The sequence below is a fragment of the Rhamphochromis sp. 'chilingali' genome (genome assembly GCF_963969265.1).
Source record: "Rhamphochromis sp. 'chilingali' genome assembly, chromosome: 2".
NCBI classification, from domain to species: Eukaryota; Metazoa; Chordata; class Actinopteri; order Cichliformes; family Cichlidae; genus Rhamphochromis; species Rhamphochromis sp. 'chilingali'.
In genome coordinates, this window is record NC_137930.1 from 10,595,204 (window position 1) to 10,608,979 (window position 13,776).

Here is a 13,776-nt window from a genome sequence, read left to right on the forward strand (position 1 = left end):
ACAGAAACTCATGTGATCTTCCGGCTGACACTGATGTCATTGTTATCAAATCTAAAAAAGCAGGAACAGGCCTGGGCTTATGAATGAGCAATAGGCTAATAACATATATTTTAACTGGTTGTGGTGTACTTTATTCTCCCCCACCCTCACACGCCACACACACAGAGCCAGTATGTGAGACTTTGAGATGTTTTAATGCAGAATATATCATCAATATTTGGTCATCACCATTGGCCTCACTGTTAAGACAAAACACTGACATATGTATTTATTGGTCACAGGTTTTATACCGTGTCCCTGATTAAAATCTGAAGCATAGATGAGCTCCATCGTTCCTATTGGATTATCAAGTAAATAATTTACTTGAGGTTTTCTGTAAAATGTGTGAGTGATTGCAGATAAGTGATCATCAGGATTCAGAGCTCACGGCCTTTTCAGTGTTATCAAACCCTCTGCTGAACTTCAGCCTTTACACGTGTATTCTACTAGGCAACGGCACCTGACACGCCCTCACATACATGTTCAAACACACGCCCACACAATGGTCACAAAGCTCTTGCACAGGTACAGTTTTTCAGAATAAACTGCTCGCTTATCAGGTTCCGCTTCAGGTTTTCCCAGGCTGCCCTCAGACTTTTAGTCCCCATACTGGACATAAAGTTGGGGTGTGTTGTTCGTGAGATATGTGGGGCACACAGTGTTTTTTACATACCCTTTAATTCCATGACAATAATTCTCACTTTTATTTTTTGCGTGCTTTGTTCTGACTTGCCTGACGTGAATCGTAAATGGTACAAGAAAGTTTGTTTTCTGTGCACAGGTTTAGAGTGGCTGATGTGGAATCAGGAAGGGTCATAAAATTTAAGAAGATATAAGCAATAATAAATGTTTAATCTAAATGTTTTATTTTTTTGATGGCAGAGGTTTTCTAGGGCCCTGCTTAATCTTTATACTATCTTTCTGGATGTAATAAACCCCATCAGCCTCCCCAATTGCGCTGACTCGCCCTCCTCCTTCTGCTTTGTAACTAGAGACCAGTGGTTATAAAAGCTGTCCTGTGGATCTGCTGCCTTAAACGGGGCCTATCCTTTGTTATATATGTATATACTGTTACAGTGGCACAGCCTCATACTGAAAATGGTAAAAAATTCAGATTGTGAGGTCAGCATATGTTCTCAGGCTTCAGAGTGCTTGAAAAACCCTGTTATAAGGTTTGTTTGTTCTGTTGGCTCTATATGATGTCATTGATTTCTGGTTGTTAGCACAGAAGCTCCACCCACTTGTTGTTCCGTTTGCAAAGGGGAGCCGATCTGAAGAAAATTATTCACACTCATACAGAGCCAAGAGTTAAACTGTCTGAAATCAGGCTTGTAAAGGAGGATTTATTTGCACATATGCTAATCTTGTTATCTTTGGCCCTGTTTTAATGTGTGCGTCCATTATTGTAACATAAGGGGAGATATAATAAGCCTTTGTGCCCCTCGCAGCCCTCAAAATGTTTAATTCCCTCTCACCACATTCATTTAACTCATCCACCCACCCATCCTTTCTCCTCCTCCCTCTCTCCCCATGGCCCCTGACTATAGTTTCAGTGTTGTGTTGGTACCAGGCCACATTTACACCCCACTCTAAACATCTCCTTTGTTTGTTTTTTTTGGTCTGTCATTCTTGCAGATTTCTCCTCCTCCTGTTGGGACAGAGCGCTGCTTATGTGTTACTCCTCTATCTCATTCCCTCCATTAAATAAGATTATTCAATCTTTGAGTTTTCTTTCTGAAGTGTTGAACCATTCTCATCTTATCATGAGAGGCTAGTCTGAGCTTATGATCTCCATGAGCTTTGGCTTGAAGTTTGGGGGTTGGGGTTTAAAAAAAGGCCTCAAAGGATTTCTGGTGGTTTAGAATATATGTTGTGAGTATATGTAAGCTTGCTGTATGCCCATTGTATAAGACAGAACAGTAATGCCAGGTCTTAAGTGTCCTGCTTCTTTATAATGCAGTCAATAGGTGTCATTCTTGATGTTCTAATGGGTGAAAGTCATATCAACATTGCAGGCATACTACCCATTGTCTCTCTTAAGGCCTGTGGTGTGTACATAGGCACTCCTCCATAGATACAACTGAAGATGGACAATCAGTTACTGACCTCCCTGAAATGTATGAAAGCGAGTAAACAAACAAAACAAACTTATAAACATCGGTGCCAAGGTTGCACATCTAATCTTGGACACTTTTAAACCCGACCCTTCCTGGCCGCCAGAGATTCTACGCGGCGCGGAGAACAACAAAGTACGGGCCGCTCATCCGAGGCGCAGAACAAAGAAGCGCCGGGGGAAACGCGCTGGTATTAGGAACAGACTGAGACAGCAGGCGCATCGCGCACCACTGCCCAGTGTCCTACTGGCCAATGTACAATCCATGGAGAACAAGCTCGACGACCTAAGAGCAAGGGTCACCTTCCAACGTGACATGAGGGACTGCAACATTCTGTGCTTCACGGAGACATGGCTGACCCCCACCGTGCCGGACCAGGCCGTAACTCCGTCGGATTCATTCTTTGTGCTCCGCGCGGACAGAACGGCAGAGTCAAACAAAACCAAAGGTGGGGGAGTGTGTTTCATGGTAAACAGAAAGTGGTGTGATGCCAGGAGCATTTCTACTCTCTCCAGCGGCTGCTCGCCACATCTGGAGTTCCTGAGCATTAAGTGCCGCCCTTTCTATCTGCCCCGTGAGTTCACCTTGGTCATCGCCACGGCGGTCTACATCCCACCCCAAGCGGACACAGGTATGGCTTTGTCCGAATTACATGATGTGCTGAGCTCGCTTCAAAACAAGGACCCGGGCGCAGCCCTCATTGTAGCAGGGGACTTTAACAAAGCGAACCTCAGACAAGTCATGCCAAACTTTTACCAGCATGTCTCGTGTCCAACGAGAGGGGATCGAATTTTGGATCACTGCTACACGCCATACAAGCAGGGCTACAAAGCTGTCTCACACCCGGCTTTTGGGAAGTCTGACCACAACGCCATCTTCCTCATCCCCCAGTATAAACAAAGCATACGGAGGGAAGAAGTAACCACGAGGGAGGTAAAACGGTGGACTGCCCAATCAGAAGCTACGCTACAGGACGCACTCAACTACGTCGACTGGGACATGTTCAGAGCATGCGCAGTCGACATCAACGAGTTTACGGAAGTAGCAGTATGCTTCGTCAATATGCTAGCGGAGGAGATTATCCCCACTGTGAGAGTCACCACATTCCCAAACCAGAAACCGTGGATGGACAGATCGATCCGCACTGCAGTAAACGCCAGGACCGCCTCCTACAACGCGGGTCTCGCCACTGGCGATATGAGCGCCTACAAAGCGGCCTCATACGGCGTGCGGCGCGCGGTGAGAGATGCCAAATGCCGGTACCGGGAACGTGTGGAGTCCCATTTCCACCAGGGCGACACACGGAGTATGTGGCACGGACTACGCACCATTACGGACTACAAAGCCAGGGACACTGCGCTGATCAACGCTGACTCTGCATTCACCAACGAGCTGAATCAGTTCTACGCCCGTTTCGAGGTTAGCCAGGCGGCTAATGCTATCTACCGCCTGACTACCGAGGACAGTGACGTCATCAGCGAGAGACCGGTGACCAGCATCGCGGAGCATGACGTCCGAGCGGCACTGAGGAGAGTGAACACAAGGAAAGCGGCGGGGCCAGACGGCATCACCGGACGTCTGCTGCGCTGCTGTCCTGACCAGCTAGCAGGTGTGTTCACTTACATCTTCAACGAGTCTCTGGCGAAGTCTGTGGTCCCCACATGCTTCAAAAGATCCACCATCATCCCTGTGCCCAAGAACCGCAAACCCTCATCCCTGAACGATTACCGGCCAGTTGCACTGACCTCGGTAGTAATGAAGGTGTTTGAGAGGCTGCTGAAGAACATCATCTCCTCCATCCCAGACACCACAGATCCGCTGCAGTTCGCCTACAGATCCAACAGATCCACAGAGGATGCCATCGCCCACGTCCTACACACCACTCTCAGCCATGTGGACAAATAGGGTAACTATGTGCGAATGCTGTTTGTTGATTACAGTTCAGCGTTTAACACAATAGTGCCCTGCAGACTGTTCACAAAGCTGAGGGATCTGGGACTTAACAGCCGTCTGTGTGCATGGGTGTTGGACTTCCTCACTGGCAGAACTCAGGTGGTGAGGGTGGGCAGGTGCTTCTCCAACAGCATCACCATCAATACAGGAGCACCTCAGGGATGTGTCCTCTCGCCACTGCTCTACTCCCTCTACACTTCAGACTGTGTGGCCACCCATGGCTCCAACACCATTGTGAAGTTTGCTGACGACACAGTGGTGTTGGGTGCCATCTCCAACAACGATGAGACGGCCTACATGGATGAAGTGAAGAATCTGGCATCGTGGTGCCAGGACAACCACCTCCAGCTGAACGTCGGCAAGACCAAGGAGCTGGTGGTGGATTTCAGAAGGGGTCAGCACAGAGACTACAAGCCCATTATCATCAATGGAGCTCCAGTGGAGAGGGTGCAGTCCTTCAAGTATCTTGGTGTCCACATCTCCTCAGACCTGACATGGGCTGCCCACATTCAGGTCCAGACCAAAAAGGCTAGGCAGCGCCTGTATCACCTACGACAACTGAGGAAGTTCAGGGTCTCCCCAAAGATCCTCAGGATTTTCTATACAGGCGCTGTGGAGAGCATCCTCGCACAGAACATGACATCGTGGTTTGGGAACAGCTGTGTGAAGGACCAAAAAGCTCTCCAGAGAGTGATCCATACAGCAGAACGCTGCTGCAGGATTGCTCTCCCCCCGCTTCAGGACACCTACACCAGGAGATGCCGGACTAGAGCAGCGCAGATACTGAAGGACCCGTCCCATCCTGGCAACAAACTGTTCCAACTTCTGCAATCTGGTAGAAGGTTCCGCATCTTCCGGGCAAGGACAGAGAGACTCAAGAGGAGCTTCTATCCCCAAGCCATCCGTGCCCTAAACACACACACCTGCCCTCTCACATCATCTATAATTGACTGAGACAGGACTCTTCCAGACACTAAACCAACGCACAATGTACATTTCAATTCCTTTAATTTTAAATATGTTTATATTGTCTATCCTGTAAAATAGTCAGATGTCTATTCATATTAATGTACAGAATTCACCTGCTTGCTGCTACTACTGCACATTCACCCAATATGTGTGTGTGTGTGTGTGTGTGTGTGTGTGTGTGTGTGTGTGTGTGTGTGTGTGTGTATGTATACTTCCTCTACACCCCCCCCCCCCCCCCCCCCCCCAATTTTTTTGCACATGTCTAGGAGCATGTCAGGCTACATTTCACTGTGTGTTATACTTGTATAACTATGCATGTGACAAATAAAGAACCTTGAACCTTGAGTGGAGGAGAAAAGGCATTGGGGTTGAAGTGTTAATCAGGAGATTAGCGCAGCTTTGTTGCTTAGTCCCAACCCTCTTTGAACCTTTACCTGAGTAAAACTAATTTGCATTACATACATTTGATTCCTATAGTTAAGCCACAAGTATTTTAACCAAAGTGGAAAATCAGTACAGTTTGAGTACAAAGCAAAGAGGAACTCTGAGTTGGCTTGTGACTGCTGTTCCTCTTTGGTTAAACAGCGATCAGCTTCACCACACTCTCATGATGGGGTTTAGAGCTTCTGATGTGACTGTATCTGTCCTCATGCAATGAGTAGAATTCCTAATACTGCCTTGCTCCTTTTAGGGGTGGACACTGGGAATCATCTCCCTCTAGCAACTCTATATTTAAAAATTGTTTTGGTTTTGGGCAGTCTTAGTGCTGGTATGTGAGGTTAACTTTTGGCTGTAGTGCCAAGTTATCGACTAATGCTAGAAAGCTTGGTTAGCAACGCACAGATGCACATAACTGCTAATTAGTGCTAAGTAACAGAGTGTGTAACTATAGTATGTTATTAATCTTTGAGTCTGTGTCACACAGAGCCATATTATTTCTATAATTCTACTAAAAACCCAAAACACTGTGGATACGTCCAGCTCGCTGAGACCAAATGGGGAAAGTCAAAGAAAACAGTCTCTTAAATATACATAGCGATGTTTAGTTGAAAATTTCATTTCACAGTTTACTGTGAACCAACCAATATTTAGATATAGTGGTTTTACAGCATCCATGGTATGAACATTGGTCTACAAGTATGCTCAAGTATGTAATTTCCTCCTTCACTTCCTGGTGGAACTTAATGTTAATTTTGCCTTGAAATCGTCACCCACCAACACTAAATGGCTCAATTTTTTTTTTTTTTTACTTAATGTATTCTTGTCTTTGGATGGGGTTTTGACTTAAACTAAGTAAACAGATTTCTTTGTGGATGCAGATGTCGTTAACATTTTTAAGGTTTTGTGTACCATAAAATTACTACCCCTCAGTGCTTGTTAGAAATTGTTATGAATACAATAAAACTACAAGCAGATTCATTAATCATGGATGAAAAATGAGAGAACAAAACTGGATTGTATGAAGTTATAGTTTTGGTATTTGTTCAAGTCCTAATGTGTGAAAGTTTGGGTTATTAGAGTTGATGCATGTCTCTTTTTCGGTGCTCTGTTTAAAATTTATGTGATTAACAAATGTCTAGATATTAGGGATGTCTTTCCTTAAGTGGAAAAGTAGAACCACAAAGAGACGCCACATCTCTTCATAGTTTTCAGTTGCATTCCGAAAGACTGTTGTGGTTTCACTGTGTTGTTTCAGACTAATTTAAAGTAGGTCGCTTGCAGCCTAGATGGGGGTTTTGTTTATTTGTTTCAGGTAAATGGCACATATGTTTTATTTGCTTGAGGGAAACCATATTTGCTTGCTCAATGGCAACAGGACCTGTGATCTTTTTTTTTAGTCTGCCACGAGAAATAAGGCGATTGATATCAAATACACAACAAAGGAAATTGCGCAGTCTGCACTGAGAGTACTTATCATTTAAGTGTGTACACGTATCAAGTGTGAGGGGCATTCTTGTCAATGTTAAAAGAATAATGTAAAATTCACTTTGTTTTTCTGTCTAAAAGATACAGTTTAAAGGTGAGGTCATTTAGCTATAAATAATAGTGACCACTCTGTTAATTGCTGAATTGCTTCCTGTCTTGGTTATTCCAAGTCAGGTGTGCAAACAAAGCGAAACTTTGGCGACTTGTTAGATGAACAGCCTGAGGGACACCTTGTAACTATGGCGCTGTGGCTTTAAATTTCCCTAATAGCTATTGTTTTTGTTTTGTATTACTATGCAAAACCTCAAAGGCTCACCTTGGCACACTCTTACTGTCGCTGCTCTTTCCTGTGTCACAGAAATGTCCTTTGTTGGCTACCAAGCTGCCATGTGACGCCTCTCAAAGGTGAATGTTAAAGCCGTTGATGGCTTCGCACATTTTGCTTTTGCTATCATAAAAGGTAATCATTACAGTTGGTTTAGTGAAGTTTTATCCTCATTTACACCTTCAGTGCTTAAAGATTACTGGTGAATAACTCCAGGAAAAGTCATCAGACTATCCATGTTATTGATTTGATGTTTCATGGTTAAACAAGACAAATTTCATGTCTTGACTTCATTTGCGTCTTAAGACTGAACACTGTTGTTCTGATCTAAATTGAATTCTTATTTAACAGTAGCAATGATAAGTATAACTGAACTAAATAGCAGTTATTTACTAGTATAGGGTTGTGTGTTTCACCTTACAAAAGAGGGGGGGAAAAAAACCCCAAGTGTTCCGAGTATGTAACTGTCAGAACTGCCGAGTACTACACCTTTCTTTCACATCCTAAGTAATTTAGTGTCAAACAGGACAAAAGAACTTGAGACTTTCCACATTATTCTTAAATTTGGTTTGGTACATGCCCATTGCACAAATTTGACCGCTTTAGTTTGACTGTTTTGTATCACGCTTGTCCTGTTCATCTAGCCTGTTGATGCTGTTCCATTTTATTGCCAAGAAGAAGAAGCAAACAGACACAACATGAATGTAATGTTGTTTGTTGATGACGTTAATAGCAAGTCTGTCATCCACTCACTTTGTTTGCAAGTTTGAGATTAGCATGTACTGCAGGAAGTTTGATGTTATCTCTTGTTTAGCAGCTGGTTTTGAGCTATTAAACAAACATGAAATGCTGTTATTTTATTCCATAACTTCTCATATCGATTGATCAGATGTTTTGTAAACAGCTTAAATTACACTTTTGTAAGAGTAAAGATTACTGTTATATATATATATGTGTGTGTGTGTGTGTGTGTGTGTGTACGTACACGCACGCACGCACGCACGCACACACACGTGTAATTTATTAATTAGGGGTGCAACAACACTCGTATCGATATTGAACCGTTCGATACAGTGCTTTCGGTTCGGTACGCATATGTATTGAACAATACAAAATTTTCTGTTGAGCGCTCAGTGGATCTTCGTTCGACTACTCCGCCTAGGCTGCACTGTCAAGCGCAGATCCACTGAGCTAGCAAGACAGAAGCTAAGCTCGTTGCAACATGGCTACTGCCTCAACGCTACCCGAAACTGAAGCTGTGTCCCAAAACGTCGGCTGCATCCTTTGGAGGACCCGGCCTTCGCGGTCTACGTGGGCCGGGGTCCTTCACAGACATGGACAAAAGTAAAACAGTATCTCGGATGTACCACGCAATGCTCAATTGGTGGGAACTAGTGCGTTAGTGCAGTTAGCTTCTTAACGTGTTGACGCCGTCCAGCCCCACGCACGGGGCGATCCGCGGTAACTCGTTAACGGAGATTTGCCGCATTATGGCGTTAATGTCATTTTAACGAGATTAACGCTGACAGCACTAGTGGGAACACAATGAATATGACTGCACATTAACACCGACATTATCCTAGTGCAAGACAAGTGGAAGCAGACAAAAACAACAAGCACGCATGCTACAAACTTTACCCGAGTCATTTAGACAGCCATGATTCTCCGTATGGGGACCTGATATGTTTAATATGCTGCTGAGAATATAGCGTATAGTATAGCTTTTATTTTGGAAAGAGCCATTTCTCTGTAATAAACTCTCTTTTCCAAAGATGAGTGATTTCTCGATCAGATTTATTATTTTGTTGTTTCAGCAACATTAAATTTAAAAACTGTACTTTTGAGTTAAAATATATATTTATAATTGTAATAAATGGCAAATTACAAAAAAATGTTCATGCCTTTTTATCGAAAAAATATCGAACCGTGACACCAAAGTATCGAACCGATCAAAACCGTGAATTTTGTGTATCGTTGCACCCCTAATATACATGTGTATATTTATACAGAATTTCTCTTTTTCAGTATAAAGTTGACTTGGGTTTACTGATCTTACAAAAATGATGACTTGAATCTCAACTGGAGGATTGAAACTAAAAGATCCTCTGCTGCTCTAATGCGAGCATTGTTCCTGTGTACTTATATGTTTGTGGTGTGTGGTGCTGAGTTCCACAGTGGGTATGATTTATTGTTAGGGGGTTATGTAATAGAGGGTTCACATGTAGGGTTTGTGTACTGTCTTTACTAAAAACAATTTACTTTAAAGCGGTATGTGAAGGTTTGAATGTATTTGTCAAGGCATGAACGTGAGGTGTGTGTTTGCATTACCTGCTGACCGAGACTTGAACAGGTAATATTATATTTATTTTAAAAGTTGGTAAATATTGATGCATATTTAGTGAGGTTTTGCTTAGTAACCAGATGAATGAGTATCTGCCTGCTTTTTGGGGGGATTTTTAAGCTACTTTCATGAAAATGCAGGTAGTATTTTTTTACGTTTTGGGGAGCTGGGTGTCATTTATGTTTTTCAAGCACAGTTTTTGTTTAGTTTTTGGTTTCTTTTTTCACATCAGACTTGCTGTCTAAAATCATCTGTAAAAGCCCAGTTGAGTCAAAAATCTAACACATTGTTAGTTCCTGCACACTGGGCGTGACTCTGATCACCTGTTCTCTGTACTGAGTCCTTCTGCAAGCCGCTTTGCAGCCCACATCAACCCCAGTTCCTCAATTTCATGCTTTTTGTGACTTGGCCATTGTCATTTCTTTTTCTTTTTCCCTCTGAGGGTATCCTGGTGCTGATCTCCCTGATTTTTGGCTTTCCATGAATGTACATGAGAGGTTCCCAGAACAGAGCGACACCAAAGCTTTGAACATTTAAAAAAGAAAAGGGGAAAGAATTGTTTATTTCCTGACCTTTTGTATTTATTTCTAGCACAAACAAATACAGGCTCTGTAAACCTGCAGCAGCTTATCCAGGATCACTAACCTCATCCTTGCCAAAAATAGGCCGCAGATCCTCCCATTTTAATGAAAATCTGGTGGAAAATTTACATTCGCAGTAATGGCCACCCTCACCCTGAGCTCACCACACCTGCAGGGTTCACTGACGGAACAAGGCCTGAGTCACATTTATTCGATCATATGTATAAAGTGGGACGAGGTAGCGCTCAATAAACATTGCATTGCTCACTGTTTCACGTAGGCCATGGCTGCTGCAGATACAGAGGGTGTGTCTGTTTATTGCTTTCGCCATTACGTGTGTGTGTGTGTGTGTGTGTGTGTGTGTGAGAGAGAGAGAGATTTTTTTTAAAAAATGGAGGCGTGGTAGCAGCTATAAGCTGTTAGTTTCTGCTTCTAATTAGCGTCACGAGTATTCTCATATCTGAACCACATTGGTCATAACCACCAACTTCTTTATGAAACTGGCTTAAAGGATTTGGCTTGTTTATAATATTTCTGCTGTTTTAATTTAAAAAAAAAAAAAAAAAAAAAAAAACTGTGGAAGGTTGTTACCGGCTGTAAATTCACAGATACGATGATTTATTGTAATATAAAATAAGGCGCGAGCGAGAGTCACGAAGATGAGAATGTGAAAATCAAGTTAAAGAAACATTGAGCTCTGCTAGTTCAGGGTGAGCTACAACTTCAACACTATTCTCTCAGGATGAGTATGGTGTGATAATGGGGGGAGGGGGTGTAGCGTTGCCTCTGTAGGTGTTGAATTGCCAAGGCGATGTTAGTAACAAACCATAGGAGGCCTTATGTGTGACTCCAACCAGCTGATGAATATTTCACCTGACTGACGTGGGCTGTCGATCAGAACAGGGCGTTAATCCGACAATTCCCAGAGCTGACTTCATACAAACAGAATGTAACTTGACATGCATTCTAATTTTTTTATGAAGGCCGCAAGGATAATCTGCCCACAGTCTACTGCATGAAGACTTGGCAGGTGGCTTTAAAAGGCCAAGCTGCTCTTATTTTCATGGGAAAGAGCTAATGTATCTTTTTGTGGGTTTTTGTCCGTTTGTTGCTTAGTGCAGTTTTGCATAAATCAATTAATTTGACTAATCAAGGCTTTGTTGACAGAACATCAGTCTATCACAGACCTTTTTGTCCTTTTTTTTTCTTTTTCCTTTTTTATTTCTTTGTCATGTGACCTCTTGTTGTTTGCATTTTGCATCTTGATCAATTAAAAAAACAAAAACAAAAAAAAAACAAAAAAAAAATATTACGCAAGCCTATCAGTCATTAATTGGCTCCAACTCATATAAGGTAGAAGAGATATCAATATCAGATGGTTATGTGCTGTGTCACAATTTGGCTCTGGCAAAATATTCAAGAATGGTGTGATGAAGACCAGGACACATGTTTATTCTTTATAATGAAGATAATGAAGAGGGCGATCGTGGCTCAAGAGTTGGGAGTTTCCCCTTGTAATCGGAAGGTTGCCGGTTCGAGCCCCAGCTCGGACAGTCTCGGTCGTTGTGTTTTTGCGCAAGACACTTCACCTACCGCCTACTGGTGATGGCCAGAGGGGCCGATGGCGCAATATGGCAGCCTCGCTTCTGTCAGTCTGCCCCAGGGCAGCTGTGGCTACAACTGCAGCTTGCCTCCACCAGTGTGTGAATGGGTGGATAGGTGTGTAAAGCGCTTTGGGGTCCCTAGGGGGGACTAGTAAAAGCGCTATACAAATACAGGCCATTTACCATTTCTTTAAAAGTAAATGATGCACTACACAAAACATCTGTTGTGCTTTTATAAATCTTCAGCACTGTGTCTGCATTAGCTACAGCTCATCTTTGGATGTCAGTAATCAGAGGACAAATCTGATCAGCAAAACACTCAGATGGTTTTGGACTCCTTGCATATTCATATCACCTGCTGTCATCATTATCCACATGGCTTCTCTCCAGTTGCAACAGCTGTGCCTTCAGTGCCTTTTTAAATAAGAATTATGTAAACATATGTTTGAGTCATTTGTATTGCGTATTGTATTACATTTATATCTGCATTTCCTTCTGTGTAGCAGAACACAAACTAAACATCAAACCAAAGTAATGACTGACTGTCAGTGTTCCAATATGTGATAGCATGATCCTTTGTTGGAGATGTCCAGCGATACAAAACGATTTGAAGGTTGAAAGCATTATGGTATATGTCACACGTGACTGTAACCATTAAAACCCGGTTTATGGGGCTGAGGTAAAAGGGCAAAGGGCAGATGGGCCATAATTGTCAAAAAGACTGACTCCTGTTCTATTTATATATCTTTAATGAGACATAGCCTATGTAATAGGTACTATATTGTGCAGCTGTCTACCTGTTTTGCATAAGCCACGCACTATAAATATGTGTATCTGTCTTTCTCCATCTGTGGTTGGCTTAGGCCATTTTAATAATAAATTATACTTGCTAATGGCATCCTTTTTTCTTTTCTTCTTTTTTTTTTCTCAGACTCTGAGAGTGAGAAATAAAGCCAATAAACAGACCGAAGGAGAAAGGGCACAGCAGATGACAGAGGCGAAAGACGAGGATGAGCGCGACCCATACAGCCTCTGCAGCTCTGTGGACCTCGATAAGGTGGGTGCGTGTTTTGAGACGGGGCTAATATGCGATCAAATGAAGAGTGCGTCTTTTCTGCATCTTTTTTTGAGTCAATGTGTGCTTTTGCTGAAATTATGCAGCAATCGATCAGACACTGGAAACAAAAGGTGGAGGATGACCTAACAAGTGTATTTGCTTACCCGTGACGGGGTAGGTGAACAGCCATCTGGTTATTCACCCTGCTTCATCTGTTTGCAGATTGCATGATTTCCCACACTGCCAGACACAAGCATGTACAAAACAGAAGACAAAGCAGCATTGCTGAACTCCTAAATCTAAGCCAGTGCTGAAAGTCTAGACTCAAAATGGTGCAGGTGTTTTTTATATGTTCATACTAGAAGAATTTGTCCCTGCGTGCTGAAATCTACCTTCAAGCACACACAGTCAGACATTCATTTAAACTATGCTCATGTGATGGTGCAGTTTGACACGTGTTTTTCCACTTTAACAGGCTCAGCACCACAATGACAGATTCAACCAGTCTGTATCGCTCTCTCTGCTGCCAGGCAACGCTTTATTGAACGAGACCCATGACTCTTGACTTCACACACTTAAGTTTTGCAAGGCCGGTTTCAAACACCAGTGTTTTTGTGACACAGGGATCTGTCAGTTTAAGCCCTTCATTCTGAGGGTTTGCTTCTTCCAGTAACTTGAATCCTGATGCTCGGACACTCCCTTCACACATCTCAAACATGGGTAACTGTACCCATGTGCAACACTCATGCAGTTTCTGCGCTATGCAAAATGTTGTTATTATCACCAGCACACTTGTCATGTGCTAGCCTTCCTCATTTAAAAAAAAGAAAAAGGCCCGCTTTTTGTTTTCAAACTGGTTAAGCTGGA

At 42.9% G+C, this 13,776-nt stretch overlaps 1 protein-coding gene across 1 annotated transcript in view; it reads left to right on the forward strand.

The window, feature by feature from the left end:
• The window catches only part of fa2h (fatty acid 2-hydroxylase), a 40,139-nt gene that overhangs the window by 18,185 nt on the left and 8,178 nt on the right, over positions 1 to 13,776 (forward strand). Inside the window, exon 2 of the mRNA XM_080875907.1 lies at positions 12,784 to 12,909. Within this exon, the coding sequence (XP_080732033.1) occupies positions 12,784 to 12,909 (126 nt within the window). The remainder of the gene's footprint in view (positions 1 to 12,783; positions 12,910 to 13,776) is intronic.